This window comes from Barbus barbus, assembly GCF_936440315.1.
Source record: "Barbus barbus genome assembly, chromosome: 33".
Taxonomy (NCBI): domain Eukaryota; kingdom Metazoa; phylum Chordata; class Actinopteri; order Cypriniformes; family Cyprinidae; genus Barbus; species Barbus barbus.
Genome location: NC_136761.1, coordinates 21,558,202 through 21,578,269, shown reverse-complemented (window position 1 = coordinate 21,578,269; position 20,068 = coordinate 21,558,202). Strand labels below are relative to the sequence as shown.

The 20,068-nt window shown below is 37.9% G+C and overlaps 1 protein-coding gene across 1 annotated transcript in view; it reads right to left on the bottom strand.

Moving 5' to 3' along the window:
• Window positions 1–19,493, bottom strand: part of LOC306853572 (disks large homolog 3-like) — a gene marked incomplete at its 5' end in the record, with an annotated part of 86,489 nt that extends 66,996 nt beyond the window's left edge. The window contains 4 exons of the mRNA XM_079391080.1: window positions 5,933–6,043; window positions 9,675–9,760; window positions 16,759–16,890; window positions 19,478–19,493. Coding sequence (XP_079247206.1) covers window positions 5,933–6,043; window positions 9,675–9,760; window positions 16,759–16,890; window positions 19,478–19,493 — 345 coding nt within the window. The remainder of the gene's footprint in view (window positions 1–5,932; window positions 6,044–9,674; window positions 9,761–16,758; window positions 16,891–19,477) is intronic.
• Window positions 19,494–20,068: the final 575 nt, after the last annotated feature.

Below are 20,068 nucleotides of genomic sequence, written 5' to 3'. Positions count from 1 at the left end.
GAAATTTATTTATCAAATTAAATGCACCATTTTGAGAAAACTGCTTACTTATATCCTTGGAAACTACAGAATCAAAGTCTTGAGTCGCACAAATTCTTGTTATTGTTATTTCTTTATGTTAAGACAACATTACTGAATTTACTGACTATTGTAGATTAAAATTTGCATACCTACAGGCAATACTTCCACAGCACTAAAAGATCCATGTTAACTTGATTACAACCAGTGACTCAAGTGACACTCCTATTGAGGGATTTTACAAGATCACTTAAACTGAAATGCCACAATTTTGTACCTGAATCTAAACAGATGTTGGCCTGTTAGACTGCTGCACTATTACAAATATCCAAGAGTATAAACATTAGAAACCAACTGAGTGTTTACTGATGTGACTATATGCATGCATGGACTTTTGTGTGTGTGTTTCTCTGTTTATGCATGTGTGAATTCACTTGTTTTTGTGGCTGAGTCAGTTCTAATAGGCATTGCACACTATTCTATTCCGACCCCACCAGGAGGCACAAACAGCAGGCTCAGCCACACTTAATTATATGCAACGGTAACTCACTTCATTACCACAATATACTATTCCAGCAAACTTTCCAATTTCCAGGAGGAAGACCAATCGGCGATAAGAACGGTGCGAGTATCAAACAGAAACATTGCCAATGCCAATGGGGAGCGTACGGGTGGTGCTTGGTGGCTGAAAAAAGGCAATGCAAGCATATTCATAACAGCACACATGACTGGGCGCATGTTACGTCCACCCTGTTCCCTCTGCTCCCCTTGTCTATACGGCACGTTCTCATATAGGATGCAGACTGCCATGCTCTCCATAGAGGAATTTTTAATGTAGCTGGCCAAGAATGAAGATGAAAGTGGAAGGCAGGGATGCAGAGCGTGCTTATATGCATGCATTTCATGCTTGCATTATGTCATGTGTTAGTGTCAGTAGCTTCCAGAGTGTGAGTGCATGTAGGCGTTTCTAGTACCTCTAGGGAAAAATGCTGCTCCTTAAAGAATTACATAACATCAAATCTTAAAAAAAAGACAGTCACAGCCAATCAATGGCCATGTCTGTCAATATTAGCTAGAATATCAGTACGCACAACACAAAGGGTGATTATTGAGAAAAGAAAAAAACAAGATGGTTAAGTTATTCAGATCAAGACATTTCACCACATCCACTGCCAAACATGCTTATAGTTTAATGCATGTAAAGGGGCCATGCGTTGCAAGTAACATTTAAGTGCCTCTTAAATGTCATCCAAGATGTTCTTGCTACAATAATTACATATGCAAATGTAAATCCAGTGCAAAACCGTGCAGAAATGCTATGAATATTATTTAATTTAAAGCTGGTGCAGGATATGGCTCAATATGCATACAAAACTGTATTAATTTCTATCTGCAGCCTTACTCTTTCTTGCAAACGACCACATAGAGAGACTGTGTGTTGGTAGAGACAGATGCATCCTCCCAGGCTGAATGAAGAAAAGTACTACAGATGGACGGTTAAAAAAAGAGACAATTTAAGAATGCACCTTCTATCTGCTTGATGGTTTCGACTGCTCTTTGACTAAGAAAATATCAGAGTATCCTTAGTTCATAAAATATATCTGCAGATGTTATATATAGTATTCTATACTGCATGAATACACTGAGAGAATTCCTGGAGAATGAAAACCAACCTCTGACCCACTCTTGAGAAACTGGAAGAAAGCCTACTGTTGATTTATGAAATAATTGAGAATGGTTGTGTTATGGTTTTACAAAAGGATGTAGATTGTACTTCTTGACACACAGTATATCTTATATCTGACAGCCTCATTGTCAGTTTCTGCATTCCCACATTACATAAACCCCCCCAGCCGGCCTCACAACCCCCACATATTCTCTCACATCGAAGGTATCTATAGAAAATTTCTGGAATTTCTGTGCATTCTCACAGCAGCCCATGTGACTGGACTCCTGTCACCTGACAGGATGTGTGTCCATATAAGGCAAGATGAGACACAGGCAGTCTTAAACGGGCAGTAACATTCTTGAAGGTTTCCTTTGAATGAACCGCACAGAATTGCTGTAGGAAACAGGTGCAGAGCAGCCTTTGAAATACTGTGATTATAGTCTATATTGAACAGGCAACATAAACATGATACAATAATTATTAATGCATGACATAAATGCAAACACTATACATGTTGAATTGCAATGAATGTGGTGCTGCAAGACCAAGAAAGGGTTTTGGGTTTTTACCTAAATACTCATCGAGTCGTTGCTCCTCCACGTTGACACAATAAACTAAAGTGCCTGTGAAGGCTGTGACTCCTATTAATAGGCCTGGTGACAGAAAACAGCTGCTGCACCAAACACCGCACATCCGACTGACAGCGTAATGATAAGGGAAATGAGAGAAAGAGAGAGAGAGGAAAAGAGAGAAAGGGAATATGAGATGCTTGTGAAATGACTGGAGAACTGAGAGGTCTTGAAGTGAAGAGAGGGTCTGATAAGGGCCACATACACTGCGAGAGTGACAGCCGCATTTAAATGCAGGAATGAATCCCTAAATTATCGTTCTCTGAGGCTACATTCATAGAACCAGTGTTTGGGACTGACAACAGTGTTGAATTGTCCTGTTCACATAATAGGAGAGGGTTGAATAATGTCTATATGAACAAATATGGACTAAAGTCCCCTAGATAGCCTTAATTAAAGCCTATAATAATGTCAGATAAGGCTGCACGATTAATTAAAATGAAATGGATTATCAAAATGCAAAGGCTGTGATTTCATTGAATTTATGCGCTTCATATTTTAGAGGGAAGTGTTCATGCACTGTGTTCATTTACACGTGAGCAGCTTGTGATCTGGTGTTTTCAGCATCTCAGAGTATCTTAGATTACAGTAATAATAATATTTACAGTAAATAATAATAAAATAATAACAATAATTTAACAATCATCAACTCATGACGCAATTTCATATAACACACATCTGGGAATGTAATATGCACCAACAATCTTCCCAAACTTGTAATGAGTAACACTTAAAACCCTGTTTTCAATAAAAGAAAAGAGTTAAGAGCTCCCTGAGGTTTTCCACCAAAATGAAAGTTTAATGGTTTAATGACTGAAAATGAAGATTATAAAGATATTGGTAGGCTACTGAAATTGTACAGTTGTACTGTAATATAAAATTATTATTATATACTATAAATTATTATTATTATTATTATATTATTAAAATTATTACAGTTAGCAATTTCATAGTATTTACTATTTGTACAAGTATCATTATTATGTTAATAATAATAATTATTATTATTATTTATTGTTGTTGTTGTTGTAGTAGTTAGTAATAATAGTTGGTGCAGCCCTACAGAGAAATGCAGTTTTTTAAAATCACATTTTTTTTTTTTTTTTAATTCTCAGAAAAAATTCATTTTTGAATTATTATTATTATTATTATTTTGTTTACAGCAATGCAGAGTTCAGTTTCCAATTTCCCCAACTGTGTGTGAACTATTTTTTAGTGCTCTGATGTGTCTTTAAATATGTCATCCACAACTCGTTCCGATAGCAGTTTGGATCTGACTACTTTGTTCAAAGTGAATTTGGTCGTAGACTGGTTATCACTCACCTAAACAAGCTGTATGTGTACAAAACAGGATTAAACTCTCAGAACAGGAGTGACATCCGTATTTAGCTGCAGTGTGTACATGGTGAGATGTTGTAGGTGTTGAGAAGAGGGATGAGTTAAAGAACCATGCACAGGACTGGAGAGCAGGATCAACAGAAAAGAGCAAAAGTAAAATGTAGTAAAGAAAGAATGCAACGACTGGACTGAAAATGACTCTGGGGGAGGGGAGGGGGGGGGGGGGAATTCAAAATGTTTGATTGGGAATGAGAAAGCCTGATCATAAAGAGGGTTCTGAATGCAGAGAGAGATTCCTTTGTGTTGCCAATTACATATTTTGCATTGTTAATTCTGCATTGTCTTATCTCGAGCGTCGCATAAACACTCTGTCGGATGCGACACACGCATTTTTGCCATGTTATGTGACTGAACGCATATGAGAGATGCAGAAAGATGCAACAGAGACAGGAAAACAGCGACAGAGAGCGCAAGAGCGAGAGAGGCAGCCAGTCTGTAGGGATGCAAGTAGGGGGAGGAATTTGGTTTCCATGGCAACATGCGGAAGGCTGAGCTCTAGGTGTCCGTTCCAGCTCTAACTGCGTTGCACTGCACCGGCCCTCGCCTCGCTCCCCCCATCCTCCCCCACTCTCGTTCCCTCTGCAGCTCTCTCTTCATCCTCCCTTCCACCTCATACCCCTCCTAATGTGTGGAAGACACGACACCATATTCAGCTCAGCATCAGCCAGCCCTGCTGTCAACAGAACGCTGCTGCCTTGCGCTTTGATGTAGACAATGGAGGCTCTCTGTTCTCAACGCGGCGGCCCCTCACTCTTCAGCCATGACCCGAGACCACACCCACACTGCCATCTCCACCTCACGCCCCCGTCCCTCACGCTAGATCTCCGCTCATCTGAAACGCCAGCGCCTGCAGGCAATGTGCCGCCACATGCAGCTGGGGGTGCTGTGATTGGGAGGACGTGAAAATGAGAGCTGCCATGATATAGTAGGACCTGAGTGTTGTGCCTTTGGTCAGAGTATTTCTGAAAGAATGGGTGATTAACAGCGTCACCGTGGCTTATTTCTTCCCGTTTCAGCTACACTGCAGCCTAGCTACTATCTACATATGTGAACACACAAATGCACTGCAAGCATCCATATGCATGTATTAATATGAATATGTGTCATGGAAAGCATCTCTAAATCAGCTTGTGGTCAAAATCTAACCAGTGGAAATGTGTTTTATGATTTCATCAAAATGATCAAATGTAAAAAAATCACCAAGAGCCCAACAAGGATTTATGCAAAATTTATATTTGCCATCCTGATATTTTAACTAGCCCAGATTTTTTTTTAACAATGTCTTAATATGTTCGAAGGAATTCTGTTTTATATTTTTCATTAAAGATTTGCTTTACAAAAAAAGTTCAAAAATCAGGTATTAGGCTTTTAATTTACAATACTTGTATTTAATTCAGTGCCTGCTATAAATTTAAACTCTGGAAAAGGATGGCATACAGTCATCTGTTTACAATTTTCCATCCCATTCTAGCTGATGCAAAACCTCAGCGTTTATTCAGCAAAATTCACCACTACAATGCTCAGCATATCACACAAACTACATTTTAAAGTTTCCAAGGCATAAAAACACATGCATGATCAATGAACTTATATACTGGCAAGTCGTACACACAAAATGTGTTTTTGCATTCCACTGCATTGGTTTTCCACAGTTTTTCCATGTATTTGTGCACTAGATGGACAAGTTTGTTGTTTAAGGCATCTGGCATATGATACAACACTCTACAAATTTCTAACTAGACCATTTTCTTTCCATTCTGACCTGCAACCCATGTATTTAAACACAAAAAGTAGTTATGTGTGAACAGCCCATAAGCCTAGTAAAAATGTATTATAAAAAGCCTAGCATGCGCTTTTACGAGCTGTGCTTCAGATATAACCAAAATATCAACAACTGTTTTGGTATTGATTTGCTGTGCTGTGTATAACACTGAAACTTATTTCTTCAGACAGCATCTAAAAGACAGCATATACTTCAGACAGCATCTAAAAATGCAGTATAAACACAAAAGGCTGAAAACAACACTGATCCTAGGCCATTAATTGTTAACCATTGAGCACTGGCACTGAGATGAAGTAGACATTCTACATTACACAGTAACAAATCCCTATGCCAGGAAAGATCTCATGACACATTTTAAAAGCACCATTTTAAGGTGTTATATGTTAGAAATTCTTTATTTTTTAAAGAAAAATAAAGTTTTTAAAAGCCACTGACCTTTGGTGTCTCTATATGAGAGCGGCTTACTAGTCCAGCCACTCTCTCCACCTTCTGTGAGCTCCTCCTGCTGGTCACTCGCACACGTGACACACCCTCTTCACCCGAGCTCTGCAAGTACAAATCACTGATCAAAACATAGCTAGACCAAAAAATACAAATAAAAATATTGAATTGATGTAACCAATATTCAGTGTATTCAGTATTAGGTATTCAACATAGTACACGCTAATGGTTGGAGTGCTGAATACATAGCAAAAATCATCATAAAATCTAATAACTAATTCTTTGAACAAAAATGTATAGATTTTTTTAAATATATGTATTTTACAGAATAAATCCACAGGAAAATAATGAACAACTGCTCCTGGGATGTGGAATATTCCAGCATGGAAACTAAGAGTTATTTGTTATGTGAACGGAAAATATCGCAGAGAGGCAAATATTACCATTTGCAATATGGTTTGGATGGACAGACATCTGTATTATAATAAAAGAGAAAACAAGTGCCAGCAAACATACACACATATCAAAAAACACTATGCACAACTATAAAATCTCTCAAAATCTGACAACATTTGCATATATAGCATTTTAGACCAACCAAGGCATGATCAGATTAGTTCCTACCTGCTTATCATAATGTATCAGGTACTCACAGGCCACAGGCAGCAGAGGGCAGCCTTTGGAAAAGGCCATGACAGCGGATGGAACAAAGGCTCTCTCACTTTCCCTTCCCAAATGCTAACAAACTCAACTCTAGAATGTTCTTTTAGGATCTGTCGTATTCTGATACTCTCGTAACAGTGTGTTCATATAAACAGACACACGGAGGCATGCAGGTTTGCAGCAGTAGGCCAAGCCACACCCATTTAAGTAGATGCAAAAAAAAAAAAAAAAAAAATCACAAATAAAGTCACATATACAATCACAAAACTGCCTTCAGGCAACATTTAACAAAACACAATGCAAATTTACCGTTTTTATCATTGCGTTCATTGGACCACCATGAACTGATTGGAAAAATAGCTGCTGCCAAGCCCCAGGTTTGCCGTCATATTATCACCGACTCAGCTACGAGATCGACACTGCAGCCGAGAACATGCAGGATTGCTGCAGTCTCAAACCCAGAGAGGAACATGGAGGCGCTGCTGGTGTCCAGTGCCATTGAATCACTGCTGACACATGACATACTGCTCGCTATATACTGAGGCTGGATTATGTACAGCCTGATACATTTAAATAAACATTTTTAACCAGCATTCCCTGATATAAAACAGATACCAAATTACGTAACACTGTTATATTACCCACTGTAACTGTAGCTAATATAAAACACAAAAGGGAAGACCAAACTGCCCCTTGCTGTTTAACACAAAGGCTTTATAACGATCGTGCTGTAAATTATTCCAGGGTCTTTTTTTTCTTCCTTCTGCACCAAATCGGGGAATTTGCAGACTCATTTCATTTAACGTCTCTCAGGTGACCGCACGCTATGAATGCTAATGAAGCCTGAGCTGGACATTCACTCAGATCCAGCCTCGCTCGCTCTCAGAGAACCACAGAACAGGGCTGTGCCTGGACACAGACTCAGACTGAGGCCTGTGATGGTCTCCACCACACATCACATAGTGACCCCTGCAGTATTTTTGTGGAACATGTGTCACAATAAGATGATGCTTCTGGAAACTGCCAGTTGGGGATTTGAAATGAGGAAGATTATGCTCACAGAGACTGTCAAAATGTTTCATTACTGTGTTTAGCTTCAATCAAAACGTACACGTCTGTGAATACTGAACTGTAATAAATGAACCATTCAATTGAAATTATATATTTGGTAACACTTTAGAATAGGTAACACTTGTTAACTATTAACTACGACTTTTCCCTCATTAAATTCTTAATTTGCTGCTTATTAATAGTTAGTAAGGTAGTTGTTAAGTTTAGGTATTGGGTAGGATTAGGGATGTAGAATAAGGTATTAATATGTGCTTAATTAGCACTAATATTCTAGTAATACGCATGCTAATAAGCAACTAATAGGTGTAACCGTAAAATAAAGTGTTACCATATATTTTAATAACTATATAATAACTCAAATGCATGTATTACTGTATCAAAAGTCTAGTTTTTCCATAAAATCATTCTTTGACCAAGTATGCAAAAAAACAATGTGGATAACCTACTTACATCACTATCATCTGTATTAACTAATCCATCCAGTGCAATCTTGTGATTACTGACATCTTTATGGCACATTCTAGTTCAGACAAAGTTCATGGGTCTTAAAAACACATTGCCATTACATGATTGTTGTGCAGTGTTTTCAGGTATTACAAGATATAAAAATGTATTTTTGATGTATTGATAAAAATTTTACCCTGATATTCTAGCCTGATTTTCTATGAACACTCACTAAAACCCATCAGCTTATAAGAAGGTATAGAAAATTGCTTTATTCCTTGTTGAAAAAAAAACAACAGTTTAAGCAAGTATTCTTGATTTTCCGGTGTAGTAAAAATTGGAGTGAACAGAGTTTGCAAAGCTGTTTGCAACAAAAAAAACTAAAAATAAATAAAATGTGAAGTGAGTGAAGTGACATTCAGCCAAGTATGGTGACCCATACTCGGAATTCGTGCTCTGCATTTAACCCATCCAACGTGCACACACACAGCAGTGAACACACACACACCGTGAACACACACCCGGTGCAGTGGGCAGCCATTTATGCTGCGGCGCCCGGGGAGCAGTTGGGGGTTCGGTGCCTTGCTCAAGGGCACCTCAGTCGTGGTATTGAGGGTGGAGAGAGCGCTGGACATTCACTCCCCCCACCTACAATTCCTGCCGGCCCGAGACTCGAACCCGCAACCTTTGGATTACGAGTCCGACTCTCTAACTATTAGGCCACGACTTCCCCGACTTCTCTAATGTAAATGTAATAATTCCACAGAATTTCCCATAGAATCTCCCCGATTTCGGATTGTCTGAAACCATTGAGATGACGGGGAACTTCATTCTATAATTTTTTAAAAACATCAATCACAGGGCGCTCCTTTACTGGACCAACAGAGACTATTTTAGTCAGACCCGAGTGTATGTTTGTGTGAACCCTCAGAGAGACCACAGAGTGATCCTCCCTCACTGCAGTTGCTTTTAACAGAATCTAGACAGAAGTTGAGGTTATTTTCTGTACTCTCCCTATAAATACTTTGCATAGTCATGTGATTGCAGTCACTTGTAATGAAAGGTCCTGGTGACATCATCACACAGCCCACCGAGGAGCACTTGGTGTTATCACTGCAGTGCTTTCTTGATATGACTAATGTTCTGTAGTGTCTGAAACTTCCACATGCTCTCTCTTTCATTCTTTTTCTCTTTTTTTCTATTTTTGTCCAGCACTTCTCTGTAAACTTCCCTCCCCTAGGGTTTTTTCTAAACCTTTGTCTGTGCTAATCGCTGTTATTGGGGAGAGATATAAATGCACTACAAAAGTATCAAAGTATGGTCAATAGGATTCATGTACTACATTTCTGGAACCATATGAAAGCTTTGTGTGAATAACTGGTCAACTTTAAGCTATTCACTGATAATCTTCCCGTCTGTGAGCTATTAACTGCTTCAACTGTCAGTGAGCTAAATTTGAGAACTAGATCGGTCAGATTCATGTAAGATAACAAAGATATAAGGGTTTGGAAAACTGAAGGTGAGTAAAATAAAGCTGCCCTTTCTCTGGAGCTCTTACCTCCCATGTGTCCACAGAGCTGCTGTCTTTAACTCCATTTTGTGCTGCATTCATTTGCAGGGTAACCTCGTAGCATTCCTGAATATCTGAGAATAATGGAATAGCGATGTCATTGAGGAAATCTATTTAAATAATGCAGGTATTTATGCTGAAATATGTAATATCTCTGTTACGTTTTTAGATTAATAACAAAGAAAAAAATATATAAAAGAAAAAATGCATAGCATAAATTAGGCTGGCATTCCAATTTATGGTACTAAGAGAAAACAAAACATCTATGCTAAAGGATTATTTCACCCCAAATTTTTGCAACTGTCATTTACTCACCTTTAAGTTGTTACGACCCTGTATGTCTTACTTTCTTGAGTGAAACATTAGAAAGAGAATTGTATCATAATATCTTAATTTCTCCCTTTCATACAATGAATGTAGATGGGAACCAAGGACTCCCAAAATGACCAAAAACTTTACAAATCATCATAAAAGTATCATAAATGTACTTCATATTTGTGTGCTATATTTTAAGTCTTATGGAGATATAAAATTAGCTTGAAAAGCAGTTGTTATTCACTGAAATCTTGCTTTAAACATTTGTTTAACATGCATGGACACCATTTGCCTTCTATGGCAAAGAGCAGCTTGAACATTTCTCATTTTGGGTTTCACAGAAGAAGGTCAGTCATATGCTTTTGAGAAATATGTATTTAGCCCCTAAAGGGACGCGAAGATTGTTAAAAAAAAATTTTTTTTAAATGGGAGGACCTTGCATTCAATCACAAAACATTTATGGTTGATTTAATATGAGGTACGAGGAATAAATATATATTTCAATACTTTGGGGTTTTCATTCAAAACTTCTACACTACCATGAGGAACATTGCATTCTAGAGCAAAACTTTTGCATTCCCCAAGAGACTTTATAACGCAAATGTTTTGTAAGTGAACGCAAAAGCAAAATGCAATACAATGTTCCTATCACCATGTCTCCTTAGGGGTTCCATAGACATGAGAGTGAGTAAATTATGCCAGAATATTAATTTCTGTGAACATTTAATGAGCTCCATCAATAGATTAGAAAGTCTTTAAGCCATGCCAAAAAGCACAGGTGCACAGTCTTCACATGTCAAGTGAGCAAGGTCAAGACCAATGTCAAAACCAACTTTTGGCTCAACTTGAGCATCGTTCCCACTATTGTGGGTCTCTATAAATATCATCCAGAAGCCTCATCCAAAATTCCTGTCCATACTGGGTTTATGGAGCCGGAGCAATCACATTCACTTAGAGAGGCTTTTAACGTGACTCACTCATGACAGCACAGTGCCTGCAGACATTAGCAGAGGTAACAGTGGCTCTGGTGTTGAGGGTCAAGCACAAAGCTGTGAGCTGTTTACACTTGTGCAAACTGGAACAATTGGAAACTCATCAGTGCACACTAGAGCAGAGCTGTGGGATTATAAGTACTCACATAAAATCAGTACATGAGAAACTTGCTTGGACTGCTGGAATCAAACAACGGGGGTGTTGCAGGGGTAATTGCGGCAAATTGTTGAGCTTTTCTGAAGGTACAAGCATTTGGATAAAAAAAAAAATTGAATCCTCAAAGTGGTTGTCTCCTCTTTTCTCACCTTCCTATTCAAGTTTCAAAAACAAGTGAATACACGGTGCAGTCACATTTACCATTGCTCATAGAAATTGAGCAGAGTAAGTTAGTAAGTTCTGTAAGTTCTGTAACAATGAACAGTGGACCTGTTTAACCAACAAAGTCTTGCCAAATTTTCGCTAATCTGACCGCAACTTGCTAGTATATGGCCCCATATTTTCATGGTTCATTCTAAAATATGGTCCAAAATCATTATCACTTTCAGAATTTTTTTATTAAACAATCTGTTTGTCCACTGCAGCTCTTTCCACCTTTAACTGCTTCGAACAACAGTTAATTCCAGTCTTTAAATGTGGAGGCACTTTCTTGTTTGTGTTAAAAAACAGATCGTCAGTTCATCATGGGTTTATATTGTTTCGCCAGTAGGTGACGACAAGTGTCTCTATAAGAGACTCAATGACTCCTTATATAATTTACTATTTGCTTAGTTTACCACAAATTACATAATTTGCTTAATTTACAATTCAAAAGCACTGATTATTTTGGGAAATAAATGATATTCCTGAGTGAGTGAATCATTTACTCAACCGATTCAATTATATATTGATTTATACAGAACTGCGTGTTCCACAGAGACAAAGGTTGAACTTGCAAAAAATGGACAAAGTATCTCAAAATATTGTGTATAAAACATGAGTTACTCAATATCAATATAAAGGCAATATCATAATCATTCTGGTGGTCTAAATATCAGAACGGCTGCAATTCTTTGAACAACAGCAATCTTGCTGTGTTCATTTCTATGTATTTAATACTTACATAGTAGGCCGATTTTAATAAATTCTGACGGTTACATCAAAGATTGTGATGTTTCTGCTACTGTCCTGGTCGTGTCCCCAAACCACCTCTTCCCCCCCTTCCACCAAGAATGATTTGTTTCTTCACCCCACCCTTTCTTTCTCTCTGTACGTCTTACCTCATTACCTCTAAGGTCACTAACTGCCGTGGCCTGTGGTCACCAACAGAGGGATGACCAGCTGATGAGAATGGAGGGAGACAATACTGCTGATGTCACCCACACTCCCACACTGGCCCACAGCCTGCACTAATAACATAATGAGATGCTTGTTACCTCACTGTGCCTTTGAAGCATAACGTGCTCTCGGCCCCCTTTGCACTGGAAGAAACGAGCAAGTCTTTTTTAAGACGGAAGAAGAAAGAGCTTGAGAGAAAAGCAACTCTTTTTTTTGGAGAGATAAGCAGTGCACTCAGACTGCCGGCGCATGCGGACGGTGTACGTGTGTGTGTGTGGGGGCTGTTAGGGGCAGTAATAGACTCCCACTGGGGTGCAGCGGGAAAGACAGTACAAGAATGGGGCTATGTGACTCATCATGGCTGTGTCTGTGTGAGCCTGTGTGAGTGGGAGGAGAACAGTGTGTGGGAAGCGGTTTCATCGCCTGGCTGGTCAAAGCCAGATGAGAAATAGAGAGAGCGGAGAAAAGAAAGAGAGCAACGGGGAAAGTAAACTAAAGCGTAGAGTCTTCCACTAACTGCTGCATGATTATAAAACATGCAGCTGTAGGATGAATGGAAATGCATAAGTGTGTCAGACTGAAACACCTCCTCGTTTAGTAAAGCTGTCCTAAATGTCTTTGAAGACTTGTGAGTATAAATTATGTCTTCATCGAGGAGACCTTTCCCCTCAAATGCATTATTGAGTGAAACAACATCAATGATTATTCATGTCTAGGGCTACTTACTGTTATGGATATAACAGATTGTGTGTGCACTAAAATGTTTTTTACAGCTGAATGCTAAAAATCAGTTCTGCAAAACAGACTAACATACTTTGATATACAGGCACATTTATTTCAGACAAAGTCCTGGTGAAATTATACTTTTTTTTTCCCTCCGAAAAAAAAAGCGTTTCAGCAGAATGTACCCAGAGCCAAGTAAGTCCTAAAAGACCACATAAATTCCTGGCCACTGAACAAAAAACACAAAGTCCTTGTGCTTAACTACACAGTCCTCTCCACAGAATCATTTTTACACAACTGCTCTCCTTTTCACTTGGTTCACCTCATTTCAATGTCAATATTAAGTTAACACATATTTGATTTGTTGAAAACTGACTTTTAAGACTCGACTGTTATGTTAAAAACCATCCTGAACCAGTTTCGCCACATATACTGATACTAAACTATATTTTATAGTTTAACACAGTACAGTTACAGTTTATTCATATTGCCATATATGGTAAATTATACCTCTATTACAAAATATTTTACAGTACAAACTACATGCATGTATAATTCTCACCACTTTTCCTACCTTGTAAAACTATTAGTAACCCAGCTATAATATTTTTATATTTTTTAAATATTTATTGTGACATTTTGTTTCAAAGCAAACACACACTACCGTTCTAAAGTTTGGGGTCAGCAACATTTTTGTGAATAATTGTATTGAATTAAATTTATTAAAAGTGACAGTACAGACATTTATAACGGTACAAAAAAATCTATTTAAAAGAAATACTGTTCTTTTTGAAAAACTGACATTTTAAGCAGCACAACTGTTTTTATCATCTATAATATATTTAATTGAAATAATATTTCACAATATTACAACTTTTGTTGTAGTTTTGATTTAATAAAATACAGCATTAGTGAGAATTAAAAAGCACTTGATATAAGGTGAAGTAGGCTGACTTATTATAGTATATATAAATACTGAAAACTGTCTAGAAGGAACTAAAACATGATAACACAAAAAGAAACTCTGTACTGAGTACTGAGAAAGTACTGAGGAATAATGGACTGTCTGTTTTCCCCAGCAATAAAAATAGCCCTGCCTTGATATTGGGTCATATTTGGGCACAAAACCTGTGTGATCCCTAGTCTGTTTGTGTGTTTGGAAACAAAGGGATGAGTGTGCAGTTAGGAAAACCTTTGTTCGAAATTGTGCAATCATGCAGACAACCAAACAAGCCCACGGTCGAATCTTCCTCCCTCCCACAGTGCATCACAGAACTGAATTGTTACAAGCCTCATTGTATCCCCAATATATTCGATGATCACTTTTTCTTTGATGCCACATAAAACAAAGGGCTTTCAACTTAAAGTCTAAGAACACTTCAATTATGTGAATGAGATTAATGACTGAGGATTAAACATCATGTATAAGCACATGATATTTTGTCACTTAAAAACCCAATATTAAGAGCTACATTAAACTATACTATACTGAATATTAATACTACAATATTTAACATAAAATAATATAATATTAAACATTTTCCATCTGACAATACATTCTTAATCTGCCTCATTTTTGCTAGAATTCATACTGTATTCCCTTTTTTAACTCTGGCCAACACCCAAGAGGCTGGAGAGATGATTGAAACCACATGTTGCTCTCAGCTCAGCCTCACATGACCCCTCTCCTCAGTACCTGAGAGAGAAAATGGGCCGTCCTGCACAAAGCGACACTCTCTGCTTAATCTGGCCTGAGGTCAGATCATGGGAGCCAAAAACTGTTTGTTTATCAATCTACCTACACGTTATCCCACATTCCCGCTAATGATCCAGCCTCTTTCTGGAATGTGTGGAATCCTTATCCTCTTACTGTGCTATGCCAGTTTCAAGCTGAGACTCTCATGACTGATTTAAAGCCTGATAAATGAGAGTCTTTGCAACATCTGTTTGGCCTGCTGTAGTCAAACAGCTTTATTAGAGGCAAAAAAATTATATATGCCTAAATGTCATTGGCAGGAGCCATATTTATTTAAAAAAATGAAAATACCCTTTACCCCTAAATCACAAAGCTTACCAGTATGAAAAAGATTTAAGTGACTAACACTTCCTGTAACACAAGAGGCATCATGGTTAAAGGTAAAATCCCCTCAACAGAATCCAAATGATGTTCGACTAAAAAAGGAAACAACTTCTCCTGCTCAAAACTGTTCAAAAGTTTGGGGTCAGTAATATTTTTAAAGAAATTAATCATTTCATTCAGCAAGGATGCATTAAATTGTTCAAAAATGGCAGCTTTTTACAAGATATTTCTATTTCATAGAAATGCTGTTCAAAATAATTGTTTTTAACAATTTTTCGAGCAGTAAATCAGTATATTAGAATGATTTCTGAAGGATCATGTGACACTGAAGACTGGAGTAATGATGCTGAAACTTCAGCTTTGCATCACAGGAATAAACTGCATTTTGAAATATATTTAAATAGAAAACAGTTATTTTAAATTGTAATATTTTACAGTATTATGATTTTTACTACATTTGAGAGCATTGTATGCGATCAAAAAATTAAGAAATTTACTTTTTTATTTATATATATATATATATATATATATATATATATATAATTTCCCCCTATAGCCTTTAATTGTTTTAATTAAATAAACTTGATATATTTTATATATTTACAGGTTTAAATAAAAGAGTCTTTATATAAAACTTTATCATTTTATGTGCCTTTTTAGAATGACCAGCACATGCACAACAGCATCACGTACTACATCATGAGCCTATCATGCCCAATGGCATATGAGAATCCCCATGAGTTAAAATCAGGGGAAACCTGTCCCTCTCCTCACTACAGTCCTATGGCAACGCAACCCCATGGCTTGATCACGGCCCCTGTGGTACTACTCTTCTGCATCACAGCAAAAGCAGCAGGCAGGCCTCATTAAAGCCTTGGTCTGGTAATTAAGATAACCACTCAACCATTTCGTAATGGGACTAATTTGTTTCCTTTGCAGGAAAAAAACTAAAAATAAGTTAGGAAATCTCTTATTTTTGTTAGATGCATCTGGCTTGACAGTGATACCTATTGTTACTTCTATATTTTCTTATTCTGGTTGTTGTGAGACATCATTAAAATGTGACAGAGCACATCCACAGTACTGATAAACCAGCTGGGGTTGTGAAAGTCTGACTGGTTGTGTAACTTGAGAACAGTGGCACAAACTTCGGTAAACATTCTGAAAGTCTCAAATACATGCAAAAGATCAAGCCATTAGAGCCAGCATTGAGGACACATTTAGTAAGATTTCAGTTTAATAACAGACAACCTTTTGTTTTTGTTCTGAAAGAACCTATTCATGTGGCTTAATCAAATAAATCAAAACTTGGATAATGGAAATGAGTCCAAAAGATGAGCAAGTTCCAATGGGTCTGATTTCTCTTGTACAAAATAAGTAACTCGTTAAAATCCTCATTATTTGTAAGGCACCGTCAGTAATGTTAGTTTATTTGGTGAAACTATTATATCCTAAAGCCATTGTTAAGCCATTGAAAACAAAATGTACCATTTAGAAAACGTAGCAGTGTTTAGTAAAGCTGAACAAACTGTAACGCGGCTTCTTGGAACATTTTGCTTAGTATAGAATGTACTGGAGTCAAGTGGTAGAGCCCTAAATAATGACAGTTAATCATTATTTGTTTTGAGAGACAGAAACAAACCTCACCCAGAAGAGCCTGAAAAAGATGACTGCCAAAGATGGAAGAGACCTTCTCCACGCTGGTCTTCAGGGCCTGCTCTTCTGGGCTGGTTAGACTTGTCTGGTACTGTTTCAGTAGCCCAACTGCTCTTTTGGTATCTGAAATAAAAGAGAAGACAAGCGTTTCTATTTCAGTACCACTCCTACTCATTTTAATGCCTTTCCTCCATTACCTACATTTGCTTTCTGACAGTCTGAAGACATTTTTAGATGCATGTCTAATTCTGAAAAGACTCTGCACCATGCTAGATGCTTGAAATCTGACATTACTTGATTATAATTACAAGAACCCCTAGAAGGGATGTGCAGCCAGATGTTCAACTCAACCAGGGCTGTCTAACAACAGTTTTTCAGCAAGCAGATAAAAAGAAATGAAACATTAGTCTTGCGTAACAGCCCGTGTTATTTGGTGGGTTATTTGTATGGAATAAAAGGGACCATATAGTGACCAAATATATACAGTGGTGTGAAAAAGTGTTGATTTTTTATTTTTTTGCATGTTTGTCACACTTTAATGCTTTAGATCATCAAACAAATTTAAATATTAATAAAAGATAACACAAGTAAACACAACATGCAGTTTTTAAATGAAGGGTTTTTTTATGAAGGGAAAACAAAATCCAAACCCACATCCAACCCCCTCCCCCCGTTAAAACATAACTGTGGTTTATCACACCTGAGTTCAGTTTCTCTAGCCACACCCAGGCCTGATTACTGCCACACCTGTTCGCAATCAAGAAATCACTTAAATAGGACCTGCCTGACAAAGTGAAGTAGACCAAAAGATCCTTAAAAGCTATGCATCATGTTGAGATCCAAAGAAATTCAGGAACAAATGAGAACGAAAGTAATTGAGATCTATCAGTCTGGAAAAGGTCATAAAGCCATTTCTAAAGCTTTGGGACTCCAGCGAACCACAGTGACAGCCATTATCCACAAATGGTGAAAACATGGAACAGTGGCGAACCTTCCCAGGAGTGGCCGGCCGACCAAAATTACCCCAAGAGAGCAGCGACGACTCATCCAAGAGGTCACAAAAGACCCCACAACAACATCTAAAGAACTGCAGGCCTCACTTGCCTCAGTTAAGGTCAGTGTTCATGACTCCACCATAAGAAAGAGACTGGGCAAAAATGGCCTGCATGGCAGAGCTCCAAGACGAAAACCACTGCTGAGCAAAAAGAACATAAAGGCTAGTCTCAGTTTTGCCAGAAAACATCTTGATGATCCCCAAGACTTTTGGGAAAATACTCTGTGGACTGACGAGATGAAAGTTGAACTTTTTGGAAGGTGTGTGCCCCATTACATCTGGCGTAAAAGTAACGCAGCATTTCAGAAAAAGAACATCATACCAACAGTAAAATATGGTGGTGGTAGTGTGATGGTCTGGGGCTGTTTTGCTGCTTCAGGACCTGGAAGACTTGCTGTGATAAATGGAAGCATGAATTCAGCTGTCTACCAAAAAATCCTGAAGGACAATGTCCGGCCATCTGTTCGTGTCCTCAAGCAGAAGCGAACTTGGGTTCTGCAGCAGGACAATGATCCAAAACACACCAGCAAATCCACCTCTGAATGGCTGAAGAAAACCAAAAGGAAGACTTTGGAGTGGCCTAGTCAAAGTCCTGACCTGAATCCTATTGAGATGCTGTGGCATGACCTTAAAAAGGCGGTTCATGCTCGAAAACCCTCCAATGTGGCTAAATTACAACAATTCTGCCAAGATGAGTGGGCCAAAATTCCTCCAGCGCTGTAACAGACTCATTGCAAGTTAATGCAAACGCTTGATTGCAGTTGTTGCTGCTAAGGGTGGCCCAACCAGTTATTAGGTTTAGGGGGCAAGCACTTTTTCACACAGGGCCATGTAGGTTTGGATTTTGTTTTCCCTTCATAATAAAAAACTTAATTCAAAAACTGCATGTTGTGTTTACTTGTTTATTTTTTATTAATATTTACATTAGTTTGATCTGAAACAGTAAAGTGTGACAAACATGCAAAAACATTAAAAATCAGGAAGGGGGCCAACACTTTTTCACACCACTATATATATATATACACCTAATTCACACTTAAAATGCATTAGATAACAAGTGACGCTACAATTTTGTTAGCTAGTTAGTTGTCATGTTCACACAGGTGTAATCACAGGTTTGGTTCAGCATATTAACTAAGAGCTTCAAAATATACATGTTGTATCCAAGCAATACAACAGCAATAACAATGCGTGTGAGGTTCATTTAAACATTTGTTGTTAAAAGTTTTAATTGAAAATGGTGCTTATGCTTTCTTTAAATGAAATAATGCTTCACTAACACAGTGGTAGGACAGATTTTTAAGCATAAAAACATTTTGAGGGTTTCTGAATCTGTCAGGTGATGGTTTAAGGGAATAAGATATAGGTAAAGGTTGTAGGAGTTTCCACATAAACATCACAGATTGTAATGGGTTAAATAGAGTCAGTGTGTCGCCTGCTACACTTGACATTCATTGAGTTTATGTAAAGAATAGCGGTTTTATTAATTAAAAGTTACATAATCTCACTTCAGACTAAAGCTGTTCCCCATGGGGTTTCCAAAAGAAAACACAGGCTATATCGAAACTGAAAAACGTTAAAAACAATTAAATCACTGCCAAATCTTGATTATAAGATATCGTCTTCTTAGAAGCTAACTGTTTTAACGGAACTTACCATATTTATGTACCATGATGTGAAAACTGTTAGAAAACGGATCCTGTAAATCCAGTTCTCCAAATAAAAAGCCTATAACGCTTCAAAAATCCTTTTCGGGTCAGCTGTCACTTTCTAGTTACTCCGACCAGACTTTCAAAAGTTGTGCCGTAGTTTTTCCATTCACTGTGACGATATTGTTTCTTTTGGGAAGTTCAAGTATTAAAGACGGGGATAGATGTTACTTCAGTTGGCAGCAGATGCTTGTTGTGGAGGCAGAGAGTGTGAAGCACCGCGGATTCCTGTTATCTGCCTTCGGCTCCAGTATTGGGAAGTTTTGAGGGGAAGCAAGTGAAACTGGAGGGCGGTCTGCAGTAACAGGGTCTTACTCATCCTTCATCCACGTGCAAATTGTGGATAAATTATAAGAGTTTATTAATGAGCTTGTATTCATGGGGGAAGACATACAGCTTTTTTGTATAACAGCGAAGGCTAATCATACGTGATGTAGCCTATTAAGTTACAAACTATCACAATATACCTGAAATCCATTGCGTTAGTCTATAGGAAAACATACCGTGTTTGCCAGAAAAGGGTGATGCAAGTTTGACC